Below are 12504 nucleotides of genomic sequence, written 5' to 3' on the forward strand. Positions count from 1 at the left end.
CTTTTTGACATGGGAGAGCTTGCATCATATACGGTGTATGGGCCAGTTATAATACTGGGGATTATGACACATCCGTTGAAGAGAGCTGTCTAAAAAGACAGACAGGAAAGAATATTTAAAAATAGGAGTACGTTTACAATGTTGAGGTCACATTACCCAAAGTAAGAATCTGCCTTCGGCACTGTGTAACCAAGACTGTTTGTTTTGTAAAAGGCAATAATCTGGAGACCAAACCAAGAGTCAACAATCAATCGAGAAGAGTCAAATATTAACCAGCAAGTTAAATGTCGTATCAATTCGTCATGGTGACCAGAGACAAAAAAAGAAAGGATGCGGCTTTAAACAATCAAACGAGAGCCTACTGTTGTGAAGTGTTTTCTATTCCGTATATAATCCATTTTACTTTGCCAGGGTATCTGAGTGTTTAGATTCAAATGCACATTCTTCCTTTACAATTCCTCACATAGCCTTAGGTTATTGTAAGTCACGAAACACAATGAATTTGACGACGGTGACAATGTAACTCTAGACCAGGTTTTATTTGGGGGAGTTTTGGACTCTGTCCGAAAGGTATTGATTGATTCATGATTGTGGTGATTCACTACTTTACTGCATCATAATAAGCTTTGTTCCGACCGTTTTTTAAAACTCTGTCATTATGATACCACACTGAAAACGACAAGCACAACAACTGGCATCATGAAACAATGAGTACGTCAATCAAAAAGAAACATTGCAATGGCAACATTTTTCATAGTCTTTGTATTGGCCCTGGGACTGTCCCAGTGGGCATAATGTTGTGGCTGATCACTGTACATATAGTATTTATGACAGGTACTAAGGTGCAAGTTGAACAATTTGGTTATTGTTACTCAGAGTTAATAACAGCTCCTCAAAAGGTTAGGCCAGTGACGTCAAAGCAAACATTACAATTAATCTCTTATCCTGTTGCGCTCTCATGTGGTTACATTGCAGAATGCAGATGACTAGATTATGTTAATTGTTACGTTGGATGGATGGATGCAAGGGGACCAGGTAGCCCCCAAGGACCACATGCGTAGCCTCTGGGGACTGTTCTAAAAATAAGTTAGCAGTGATGGGACATTGTGATTTCCTAGTACTGTGGTATCAGTGAGTATTCGAAAATGGAAACCGTGGCAGAGATTAGACTAGAAATAAAATATTGCACATCGATATTTATCTGTTTCCTAATTTATTTGATAAAAGATTAGCCTGATCAGTGTCTTCACATAAATAAATATCGTTAGCTAGTTGATTAAGTACAGCATCATTGATGAATATGTAGCAGAAAATCAGCAAAGTGAAGGGTTATTTTTCAAGAATTTTGAAGCTAAAATGTCCTCCAATTCCGGAATGACCCAGAGGGTAATTTGAGCAAAGTTCATTCAGAAGTCTGTGTGTGTCAAATTTGGTACCCCCTCGTACTAGTCAGTCGTCAAATAGCTCTCTGTTTAAAATGACTAAAACACAGCGAAAACAAAAGCAGAAAAAAGAAACGCATTTCAAAGTTCTTTCAATGAGCTTAATCGTAAACATGAGACACAGCCACACAAGCGTCCGTACACGCACACGCACACGCACACGTCCATTTGCTGGATGGAGCTCTCTTTTTAAATTCAATGCTGCACCCTGTTGGCCAAACGCGATGCAGCATTAGGCTTCATAATCATTTCAGACATCTATTTCTGGTCTATAATATGGAAGAATGTGAAGTCTGCGGACAACCACGAGATAACTGCCACACCAAGAGATTTCATAGTTTCTTGGTCTTGCTAGCTGGGATGGAACATTTTGTTTGTTTGTTTGGGAAAGATAATTTCAGTCCCAGTTTCCCGAAAAAAGCTCTGCTTCCCTTCACTCTTATCATTATGTCTAGCGAAAAGAAAATATACCGTATTTTCTGTTTTTGACACGATTCTCTTTGGCAGCTACCTGTTTGAGCTTTGCACCGTGCCATGTATTTCAACACCCTTTCCCTCCAATCTGAAACGCAAATCTGTTTTCTCTGAGGTCAAAAAAAGACCAGTGTCCTCTGTGAAAGACATGAAAACCTCTGGCCTCCTGAGTTTCCACTTGAAGCAAACGGCTCCAAGATGAGACAAACACTTTATCTTCCCGGAGTTGTACTTTTTTCCCATGCGTGGCCACCAATCAAATTGCCGCACAAGGGGTGTAAGGCCAGACAGGAATGACGTTAAGGTCTCCCTCGGCAATGTGGGAAATTTCAAGCTGGTATCTATTTAGCTTCTGGGTCAAAAGTCAGATGTCAAATGTGAGCTTGTGCGCAATTGCAGGATATAAATGGAGAGCTCACATTCACGCTGAATAAGCCGTGGTTTCTGTCATGCTAGATAAAACAATTTTGAATAAACCCCTTGACAGCTTTAGTTCTCACCCACATAATTGAGTTCCAGGAAGTGCACAGCGCTCTTTTTCTTGCCGTTTATTTTTGATGGACCGTTAAGTGATCACGGATTAGCTTGTAGCAGGTCCTAAGCACACGCGCTAAAAGCTGGTGGAGTGAGAACCCGTAGTCCACCAAAAAGAATATTTGCCATGCACTCAGTTGATGACTTGTTGATTCTGCTGGTGTGAGTTGACTGACACACACAAAATAATAATTAAAAAAAAATCATCAAATTGTGATTGTGTGAAACTGTATGTCCACTAGTTTGCATTGAAATGAAAAGTAGTGGTGTTATTTGATTTTTTTTTTGAGTACTAAAAAAGTAGACACTTTTTAATTTGTCAAGCCCATTTTAAATCAAATGCAAATATTTGTTTCAATAAGCAATGTTTTTCACTTCAAATGTATTTTGACTGACAAGTAAGCCAACACATTTACCGGAACTTAGACAACCAATTCTATTGAAAAACAAACAATCAATTTCCATTAGAGTATTACATACACAAACATAACAACACAGTTTTCCACCAAGTGCAATGATTATGGAGAGAATGAGAAGCAGATTTTGGAATGGACTCCAGCATATATGCAGTATGTTAAAATTGGACATGTTCAAGCCTATAAAGCACTTGCAATGTCTTGAAACACATTTATGCTGTTTTAAATCTTGCCGCATTCCAGAAAAGTGTAAACTGTCAAATATGTACCAGTACTACTTGGCCAAAACCAAATAAACCAACAGTTGAATAAAACATTTACTGTATCTTCTGTTGTATTGTGAGAGTAAACGTGCTGTGAGTGCATTTTGCAAAATAATAACGCATGTGCCTAGGCAAAAACGACGTGCCAGGAATTAGAACAGAGAAAAGTTTCATATTCACCGGAGTGCACAAATAGATGTCTTTTTTTCAACATGTTTAATTTTTCTATGATTAATTATTATTTATAAAGAAAGTTCCAGCCCTGATTCAAACACACACACACACGCACACACACACACACACACACACACACACACACACACACACACACACACACACACACACACAAGTTGAAATAGAAGTTGTAATCGCATATTTATAATTGTTGCCGCCCATAAAACAAAATCCTAGATTTAGTGAAAAAAAAAGAAAAAAAGTTACTTGTCAATCTTACCGCCCCGTTCTTGTGCGTCATGTAGCCACGTTATCTTCTCCTGGAACGTTTGCCCACAGTGACCTTATGTTCTTGGAGGCTAACCTCTGACCTCTACTGTGACCGTTGCAAACCCTCCGGTATCTGCTGACTTGACTGGGTGGTCAGTACAGTACCAGCACATGATCGCAGGCTGACAGGCCAGATACTGTGGGAATCCTCCCTGGGGCAAAAACCACTGAGAGCGAGCCTGCAATGAAGAGGCATTAGCCGTGTTGGGTCTGTATCTCGCAGCAAGACGCACACTCTTAACAAGTCCGACATGGCCAAAATCATCACAACACACTCACCATGCACCAAGTTCATTTGGCAAACATTTCGATCAGGACCTTGTAGTGAATACACAGATGTTCATTGTTCATCGTCTTCCGTTCTAGGGAAAATGTACACTTCAAAAACAAATTGCATTAAATGGGAAGTAACTTGGAAGTGAAGTGAATCCATTGAAAGCTTGATGGCCATTCAAATGGTAGCAATCTTGCGCAGCTGCAAAAATCAGCCACATGTGAACCCCCTGCTTTCTGTCATAAATGAGATCCATGAGGTCAAAGTGCAGACATCTCACGGGGACCTGCTTATCACAGGAGGGGATGGGTCACCGATGGGGAAGTGCCAGGAGTGGAGTGGGGGGGGGGGGGGGGCGGGCAGTAGAAGCAGCTCTTTTTTTAAGAGGTCACCTCTAAGGAAGGCTCCCATGCAGTATCACTGCCGCCTGTCGGTGAAGAGGACAGCAGTGATGGTATAAAACTGTTGGGATGCCCACACCGCTCAGCCAGAGCCTCAGTTTCCATGATTGTGGGACTCATCATTCATAGAAAAAAAGGGATCCAATCATATTAATACATCTTCCATCAGTGGCCTGAGACATTTTTTCTTCCTGTCTGCGAGAAGCCACCATGGCAGTGTTGACGGCCTATTGGGCATTCTTGGTTGCCGTGTCAATGACAATGAGTGCAGGCCATACTTTGAGAAGGTAAGAGGCTTCTGTTTTACACCTGCAAGGATGGTCAGCTGACAGAATTTTTCATCAATGCTACTCGGGGCAGCACATAGAACCACACATTTCCTCACCAGATGCATGACAAAAATGCTATTTCAAATACTGTATGGTCAAAATATGTGCGAACGTATAAAATATGTGTTCTCAATACTGTATATTTCATTTTCCCCATACATTTTACAATGCATGGATAAATCCCAACAATAAAGGGTTTGAAGTAAACACCGAAATAACCGCATTCTGCATTTTTTTTCCCAGTGAAAAGGGTGTCTCTAGTTTGAAAATTAAAATTCAAGGACAGCATAAAAGTGCTCAACAACAAGTGTGAGAACTCATTTTGCCCATTTTTTCCGCCACAAAAATCAATTCACTCAAAATTGTGAAATCATGTCGGTACTATGCTTGTCCTGCATATCATACCAAATCAGCCAAAAAAATATTCGGCCTACTCACATTGTAATATAGGGCAGTATAAGACCCAGTGGAAGTGCAACTACGACATGTCTGCCTACTCATGGTAACTTAAAACTCCAGTCGACCCCTGCATATTCACAGTTTAGCACCCACAGATTTGCATATTTGCCAATTGCTTTCGTCCCCCCAAATATGGTTTCATATTTTGAATTTAGACTGTTTTTTTCCGGGGTTTTATCCCCCATATCCCAGACAGAATGTTTATCAGCATTTTGGGGAGATTTTTGGGGCGGTTGTAAAAACAAAGTGTCAAAATATTTTTATTTTTAATTAAGGGGCCATTCAGAGCATGTTCACATGCGGCCTGTGGTCCAGACATTGCCTATCCCTGAACTGATGGAATTCCAACTACTGAATAGATGAAGTGGTTTTAACAGTGCCCTGTAATTGATTGATGATCAGTCCAGCATACAGTATATTCTGCAAGGTTCCACAAAATTACAACAGCATCGGTGGGATATTGCCATCCCTGTGTGTGCTTTTATACAGTGAGCTGGCAATGTGTCATTCGCCCCAAAAGACAAAGTGGCTTCAGGAGTCTATTCGGCACTCTTGGTTCTATATTGCACATTTGCACACTCTGTATAGCACGTATGATTCTACTGTATAGCACGATGGAATCCCTTAGTTCACATATTGGGATTTATATTCAAGAACCGTTTGGTACTCATTTGGTGCTATGTAGTACCACTCAGAATGGGGTCCCCTCAAAGGCTATGCATAGAAGTCACCAAATCACATTTGGGTACTACATCGAGCCTTTATTTTTTTATTTTTTTTTAGGATATCTGCACAGATGGGACTTGTAAAATACTGAGTGACAGCAATATATCATAGAGCTCAACTCAACTGTATTTAAACACCCATCGCTGCATCCAAAGTGCTGTACATGGAGCAAATAACATATACAACAGTAAAGCAACAAATTGGTAACAAAGACGGTAGAAAGCACCGAACAGCAAAACCAAGAACAAATCTGAATCATGCTCAGTCAAATGCCAAAGAATACAAGTGAGTTTTGATGCTGGTTTTAAAGATGGGCAGCAACCTGGAGAGAAAAAAAGCCAGATGTGAAACACTGATAGCCTGCCATTCAGTATTCAGCACCGACAAAACCTGTCTGACACTACATCCAAAGGAACAATAGTGGCTGTGCCATTTATCAGTCTTCCCCTTCCATTCCATCACCATTTATAGTGAACAGAATTCTGTTTAAAACAACAAAAAAGGGGCATCTTTTAAAAAGGGCCACAGATTGCAATCTTATCCAGCACCTTGGAGAAATCACGACAAGGAAAACTGTGAGGACTGACCGCACCAGACAGCTCAAAAGACTTTTGCTTTCAGTTTTGGCTTTTTAACTTTTCTTTTTGTTTCTGGCTAGGAACCAAACGGTTCAGAAGTCTACATTTTATCCGTGGCTAGAAGCTGGAATAATGTCCATCAATATGGCATGTCAAATACAGTGTAACATGTATATGACCTCAACAATATTCTTTTTGCGTTCTTTCAGCAAGCATGTGCACCAGCGATTGCTGTCCGTTTTTCTTCTGGCTCACGAGGAGTGGTTTTGCCGCTTGTCTACTCTACTTCCAGAATAAACTTGAAGAAGATGCCGTCTATCAGGGAAACACTGCAGGATATGGGCGTCTCAGTGGATCAGGTGTTGACTGAGCTAGCGCAGATGAGCGTGGAAGACTTCAGCAACGGAACTGCTCCCACTCCCCTCACCAACTATTTGGATGTGAGACAAATTGGTCCACGCAGTGTTAAGGAATTCAGATCACGGGTTCTTTGTCGAACATTAAACTGTCAAGATTAAGCAAGTAACCCGGCAATCTAGAAATATTCCCGTTGTCAGCACGTGGGAATTTGCAGCAGGAATACCGCGTTTTCTTTCGCTCCAACAGACGCAGTACTATGGAGAAATCAGCATCGGCTCTCCAGCTCAGATGTTCAACGTCGTATTTGACACAGGCTCAGCCAACCTGTGGGTTCCCTCGCAAAGCTGCTCCCCTTTCTCCACAGCCTGCTGTAAGGATCACACACGTGCAGCAGGAGAACTGTTTGTTTTGCATGTGCGTGCGCAGGCTTCCCGCAACTTCATTTGACTCAAATGAACTGTGAACTTGTAGTTACTCACAACAGGTATGACGCCTCCATGTCTCGTACCTACATGGAAAATGGAACAGGATTTTCCATCCAGTACGCCTCAGGGAACGTCAGGGGATTCCTCAGTGAGGATGTGGTCGTGGTGAGTACAATCCATAACACGCACTTGTGTGTTTCCATACTATGAAGAAAAACAAAAGCATACATATTTATGAGGTTTTGGAAAAAACAATTTCATGAAGACTTCTTGAAAGAAAGTATATACCTCAGAAAGTTCCTGTAAATTGCCAGTAATGAACGTTCACCATAAGGAGACGTTTTTTTTAATTTGGCATTTGCTCTTAAACAAGCTCCCCTCTCACCCCCCCCCCCCCCCCCCACCCAAAAAATCACTTTTATCAAATTTGTTAAAACTGTCATCCTGACTTGGGAGTAGTACATGATAAATATAATATAAGCAAAAAAATACAAATAAAAAACGTCTCTTTCACCCCATCTTCTGCCCGTAATTTGATATAGAGCGCACCTCTGATATTCACAAGGGTGAAGGACCAGGCCGGCCTGCAAATAACAAAAATAGGGAGGGGTGGGGGACAAAACCTTTTTTTTTTAAATCTATCAATCCATCCATTCATTTTCTAATCCATTTATCCTCACAAGGGTCACAGGTGTGGTGGAGCCTATACTGCCTTCGAGCAGTATGCGGGGGGGGACACCCTGAACCGGTTGCCAGCCAATCACAGGGCACACATTCATGTTCAGAATGTGAACAGAACAACCATTCATGTTCACAATCATACTTAGGGATAATTTACAGTGTTCAATCAGTCTGCCATGCACGTATTTGGAATGTGGGAAGAAACCAGCGTACCCGGAGCAATAACCCATGCAGGCACGTGAAGAACATAGAAACAAACTCCACACAGGCAGGTCAGAGCAGGGATCGAACCCTGAGGCGGACGTGCTAACCAGTTGCCCACTGTGCTGCCATATTTACAAACATTGAAGAAACCCCCCCCTGCAAATATGCTAATTTGTGGTCGCCAAACCACAAATACGCAACGGTCCGCCATACAACAAACGACCATGCCCGAGGAAAGACAACCAAGCAAACAATAAACTTACAAGGTGTGTATCATTTGTCATGCACTTGCCATGTCTTGTCCCATGCACCAGAGTGATGAATTTATCATGATGCAGAATCTGTTTGTACCTTTGTATTATTTTTGATTATGTTATTACTGTATGTTTTTTTTTTTTTTTTTTTACAAAGGACAATATTGCAGAGCACTATTTGAAGGCATCTTCATTCATGGCAGGGAGTAAACTAATTTGAGATCACAAAGCGTTAGACCACAGGTGCCAAAGTAAGGCGCGGGGGCCAGATCTGGCCCACCACATCATTTTATGTGGCCCGCGAAAGCAAATCAAGCATGTCAAGTTCCATGATGCTTGCCGAAGTCTGAACCAAAATTTCAAATTGTCATATGTAATCCACAATAACAGTCATTATTCTTGATTTCTGATTTTAAAACTGGTTATTCATCCATTTGTTTTGCGCTGTGTATGTAATATGTGGAGGGGATTAAACATTTATATGGTTTCCCAAAATTCATAACGGCCCTCCAAGGGAAACCATAACTACAATGTGGCCCGCGGCAAAAATGAGTTTGACAACCCTGCGTTAGACAGTTATGGGGTGAAAGTGACAGGAACCGTTTGTGAATTGCCACATTATTCATGAGAGGTGTTGTCTTAAGAACAGAAAGAGATTGGAGGAATAACCTTCACCTCATTCTATTCCTTCAAGGTGGGTGGAATCCCAGTGGTTCAGGTTTTTGCAGAGGCAACCTCCCTTTCTGCCATGCCCTTCATCTTTGCAAAGTTTGACGGCGTCCTGGGGATGGGCTACCCGAATGCCGCCATCGACGGTATCACTCCAGTGTTTGACCGCATCATGTCGCAGCATGTACTCAAGGAGGAAGTGTTCTCTGTTTACTACAGCAGGTATGCTGAGGTCAGAGGACCCCCGCTCATTTCCATTGTATTTCGGGGGAAAAAAACCAAAGGAACATTCTTAATGAATTAGGCAAGGCAAGGCAAGACGCCTATCGCATTGCATACACAAAGTTAACTCAACGTGCTTCACACAATTAAAGCATTCAACAAACAACAGTTAAAGGCTTTTGAAAGCAAAGTAAAGAAATAAAGGTAGCTTTGTAAAAAAGAGAATGTCCATTATGGCGTAGTTCAATACGGCATGAACTTAAAATATTACCAGCATGCATTGTCATGTTTAAATGAAGCAAAGAGGCTGCAGTAACAACAAACTCTGTAATAGCGGTAATGAACAATAAGCAAAAACTGGATGACACTTGCAATAAAAGGCTCGAGGTTGAAAATCAAGAAGTCGGGTTTGTCATAAAAGCCTAACAAAAATCTTGGTCTTCGATTGTTGTCGCACTTGAAGCATTTGATTCAGTCCTGGTAACAAAAGACATCAAATGCTGTCCTCATCAGAATGAAAGATCAAAAGATTGTGTCTGTGGAAAGGAGGTGAGATTCTTACAATGGGGGCATTGATATTTAACACACTTAATTACACTGGTCAATATCACATTTTAATCAGGAGCTTTTTGTGTCCCAAAATGTATTTTTGATACCGAATCAAAAAATGTCTCATGATACTTTCTGTCAAGCACATCAGCTTTTTGAGATATTTCCATTTTTTTCATTTTGAAGTTTGACCTGTAAACGCTTGTGCAAAATGGGGTTTACCATACATTGTAATTTATAGCAAAAAATAATTCCACCTGTTACTCAACATAACCTTAATTCCTAAAGATCACTAAATACGATAGATTTCATACATTTTATATTTTTATGATGATGATGAAAACCTGATATGCTAGAGTAAAAACAAATGTACATTTGTAATCACCCCACCCCTCCAAAAAATATCAACTACAAAAGTTTACTTGCATCTCACCCATTCATGCACTCTGTAAACTGATAACACGATAAGCTGTCCACTGACGTTACCGCTGTCCCTGAATGGGTTAAAAAAAGTGTCGTGCAAATTTGTTGCCCGGTGCTATTTGAAAAAATCCTGGAAGAGAGTGTATTGATTTCAGGGACCCCCAACATTCCCCCGGTGGAGAGCTGGTTCTTGGCGGCACAGACCCAAACTACTACACTGGAACATTTAATTATATGGAGACCAAAGAGATGGGCAAGTGGGAGGTTGTGATGAAAGGGTATGTTTTCATAACCTTTATACCTCGTATAGTTCACACATAACATCCGTTTGACTGTCCATTGGTTCATTCACTCTTTCAGTGTTTCTTTGGGAACCGAAAGGATATTTTGTGCAGAAGGCTGCACAGCTGTGATCGACACAGGCTCCTCCTACATCACCGGCCCGGCCTCCTCCGTTTCTGCTCTGATGAAAAGCATTGGAGCGCAGCTGGACGAGAGTGGTGTAAGTTTTTTTTATACACGTCCAGAGTGGTTTCATGCTGAAAATATTTGCCCTCTAGAATACCCTGCCCATCATTGCACCATAACTGATGTTTTCAATCAGTACAAAGTCAACTGTGACACCGTGAAGACATTGCCAAGTGTTGCTTTTCATCTTGGTGGCCTCGAGTATTCCCTCACGTATGAAGATTATATTCTGTGGGTAAGTCGGGTTACAAATGCTGAGTCAATTCAACTGATCGTACACCGTCAGTCATGGACCATTGACTGTGTCTCCAGCAATCCCAGACCGAGGGCGATGTCTGCATTGTTACCTTCAGGGGCTTGGATGTGCCACCCCCTACGGGTCCCATCTGGATCCTGGGAGCCAACTTCATCGCCCGCTACTACACAGAATTTGATCGGCGCAGTAATCGGATAGGCTTTGCTGTAGCAGTCTGACAACATTCAAAAGGAACACGATTTGCAACTTCCTACTACCGTCCTACATATCACTTTGGTCGTTCATATGCCGTACTTTATGCAACCTATTAAAGGGGACGTCAAACTAAAAATTTGCTTTTCAGTAATATGTTCTATTACTACTGTAATTGTGGAGTTGTAATTAATGTTGCATTTGTGGAATATGAGCTGAGCAACAAAATGCACCGGGGGTTGTTTTTTTATTTTATTTTTTATTTTTTTTGCCATTTCAGCGGGTGGCCATTTTGCCACTTTTTGTCAACAGAAAACGACATCATAGTTGCTCAAGGCTCAGCTAACGACCCATCATGGCCCACCTGTTTTCTAAAACATGAGCCATGATTGGACGTTCCTTGAGCCCTGAGCAACTCAAATGTCATTTTCAGTCGACAGCAACTGGCAAAATGCCTGCGCCCTGAGATGCTCAAAAACGGGTGGATTTTAGTGATTAACCCATTTACCGTGAATGCAATATTAATCGGAATGCTGTGGTTAGACAAATAGGGCTGCGTGGAACTTATTATTCCAAGGATCATTTTTGGGTTGACTTCCCCTTTAAGGAATTAACCACTGTCATGCTTTGCTTATTTGCATTTCTTCCATCCTGTTCTGCCAAGTTTTGTTGCACTAGGAAACACTTTGTATTCTCTATTTATGAAACATGTAGAAGCCATTGTAAAATGTGCCGTGTGTCTCGCCTGTTGATGTCAACCTGAAATAAAATTTGGGAACGTCTACTGGATGGATACCTTTTGTTGATTTCATTCTGTTATTAAGCAGTTTGATGTTCAATTGAAAATATGCACTTTTTTTTATCAAGTTTCCGTCTGTTTTGTTTTGGTAGTAGGCGGGAACGTAGGGAGTGTGTGTCCTTTGCTCTGCACCTGTTCGTCAAGCTCATCAGCCACCTTTAAAGACTGCCAAGATCACAACTTGTTTGTCAGATTATTGTTGCCTTGCTCACATCTGTTGTACCAAGTACTTGAATTCTCTCAACGGTCCTTGCTCTCTTTCCGTAGTCTGTTTTGTCTCGTTTTTAGTTATTCCTTGATCATAGAAAGTATTTGTTTTGTGCTAATCTCGGTTTTGTTGTTCTGGTATAGGCTTTCTCTTGTCCTTTTGAGACAAGTGATTCATGTTCTTGTTTTTTCTCCCCCTTGCCGTTTGGTTGATTGCATTTTCTCCTGGTTCATTGTTACCCTCGTCATTGTTTATACTTTGTACTTCAATCAATTTTTGTCATTGGATCTATCTTGGTCTACATATGTGGGATCTGATCTTTGATTCCAGATTGCCGGAATTCCAGATTGCCAGAAGTCATATAATTTTTTAAAAATGCAGAGAGTATGTATTC

The 12504-nt window shown here is 41.1% G+C and overlaps 1 protein-coding gene across 2 annotated transcripts; it reads left to right on the forward strand.

Moving 5' to 3' along the window:
• The first annotated feature begins 4377 nt into the window (after window positions 1-4377).
• Window positions 4378-12242, forward strand: ren (renin). 2 transcript variants are annotated; one of them, XM_086118934.1, is made up of 9 exons: window positions 4378-4595; window positions 6693-6840; window positions 7007-7130; window positions 7232-7350; window positions 9019-9215; window positions 10343-10465; window positions 10548-10689; window positions 10792-10886; window positions 10968-12242. In XM_086118934.1, exons 1-9 carry the CDS (start codon window positions 4519-4521, stop codon window positions 11107-11109), a joined length of 1167 nt encoding a protein of 388 aa, XP_085975060.1. In that variant the 5' UTR covers window positions 4378-4518; the 3' UTR covers window positions 11110-12242. The 2 variants fall into 2 exon arrangements, with proteins under 2 accessions (XP_085975060.1, XP_085975052.1); XM_086118926.1 differs by having other exon boundaries at window positions 10792-10890; window positions 10968-12240.
• The last annotated feature ends 262 nt before the right edge of the window (window positions 12243-12504 follow it).

The sequence above is a fragment of the Hippocampus guttulatus genome, chromosome 1, assembly GCF_054856545.1.
Source record: "Hippocampus guttulatus isolate MCC_2025c chromosome 1, RoL_Hgut_1.0, whole genome shotgun sequence".
Taxonomy (NCBI): Eukaryota; Metazoa; Chordata; class Actinopteri; order Syngnathiformes; family Syngnathidae; genus Hippocampus; species Hippocampus guttulatus.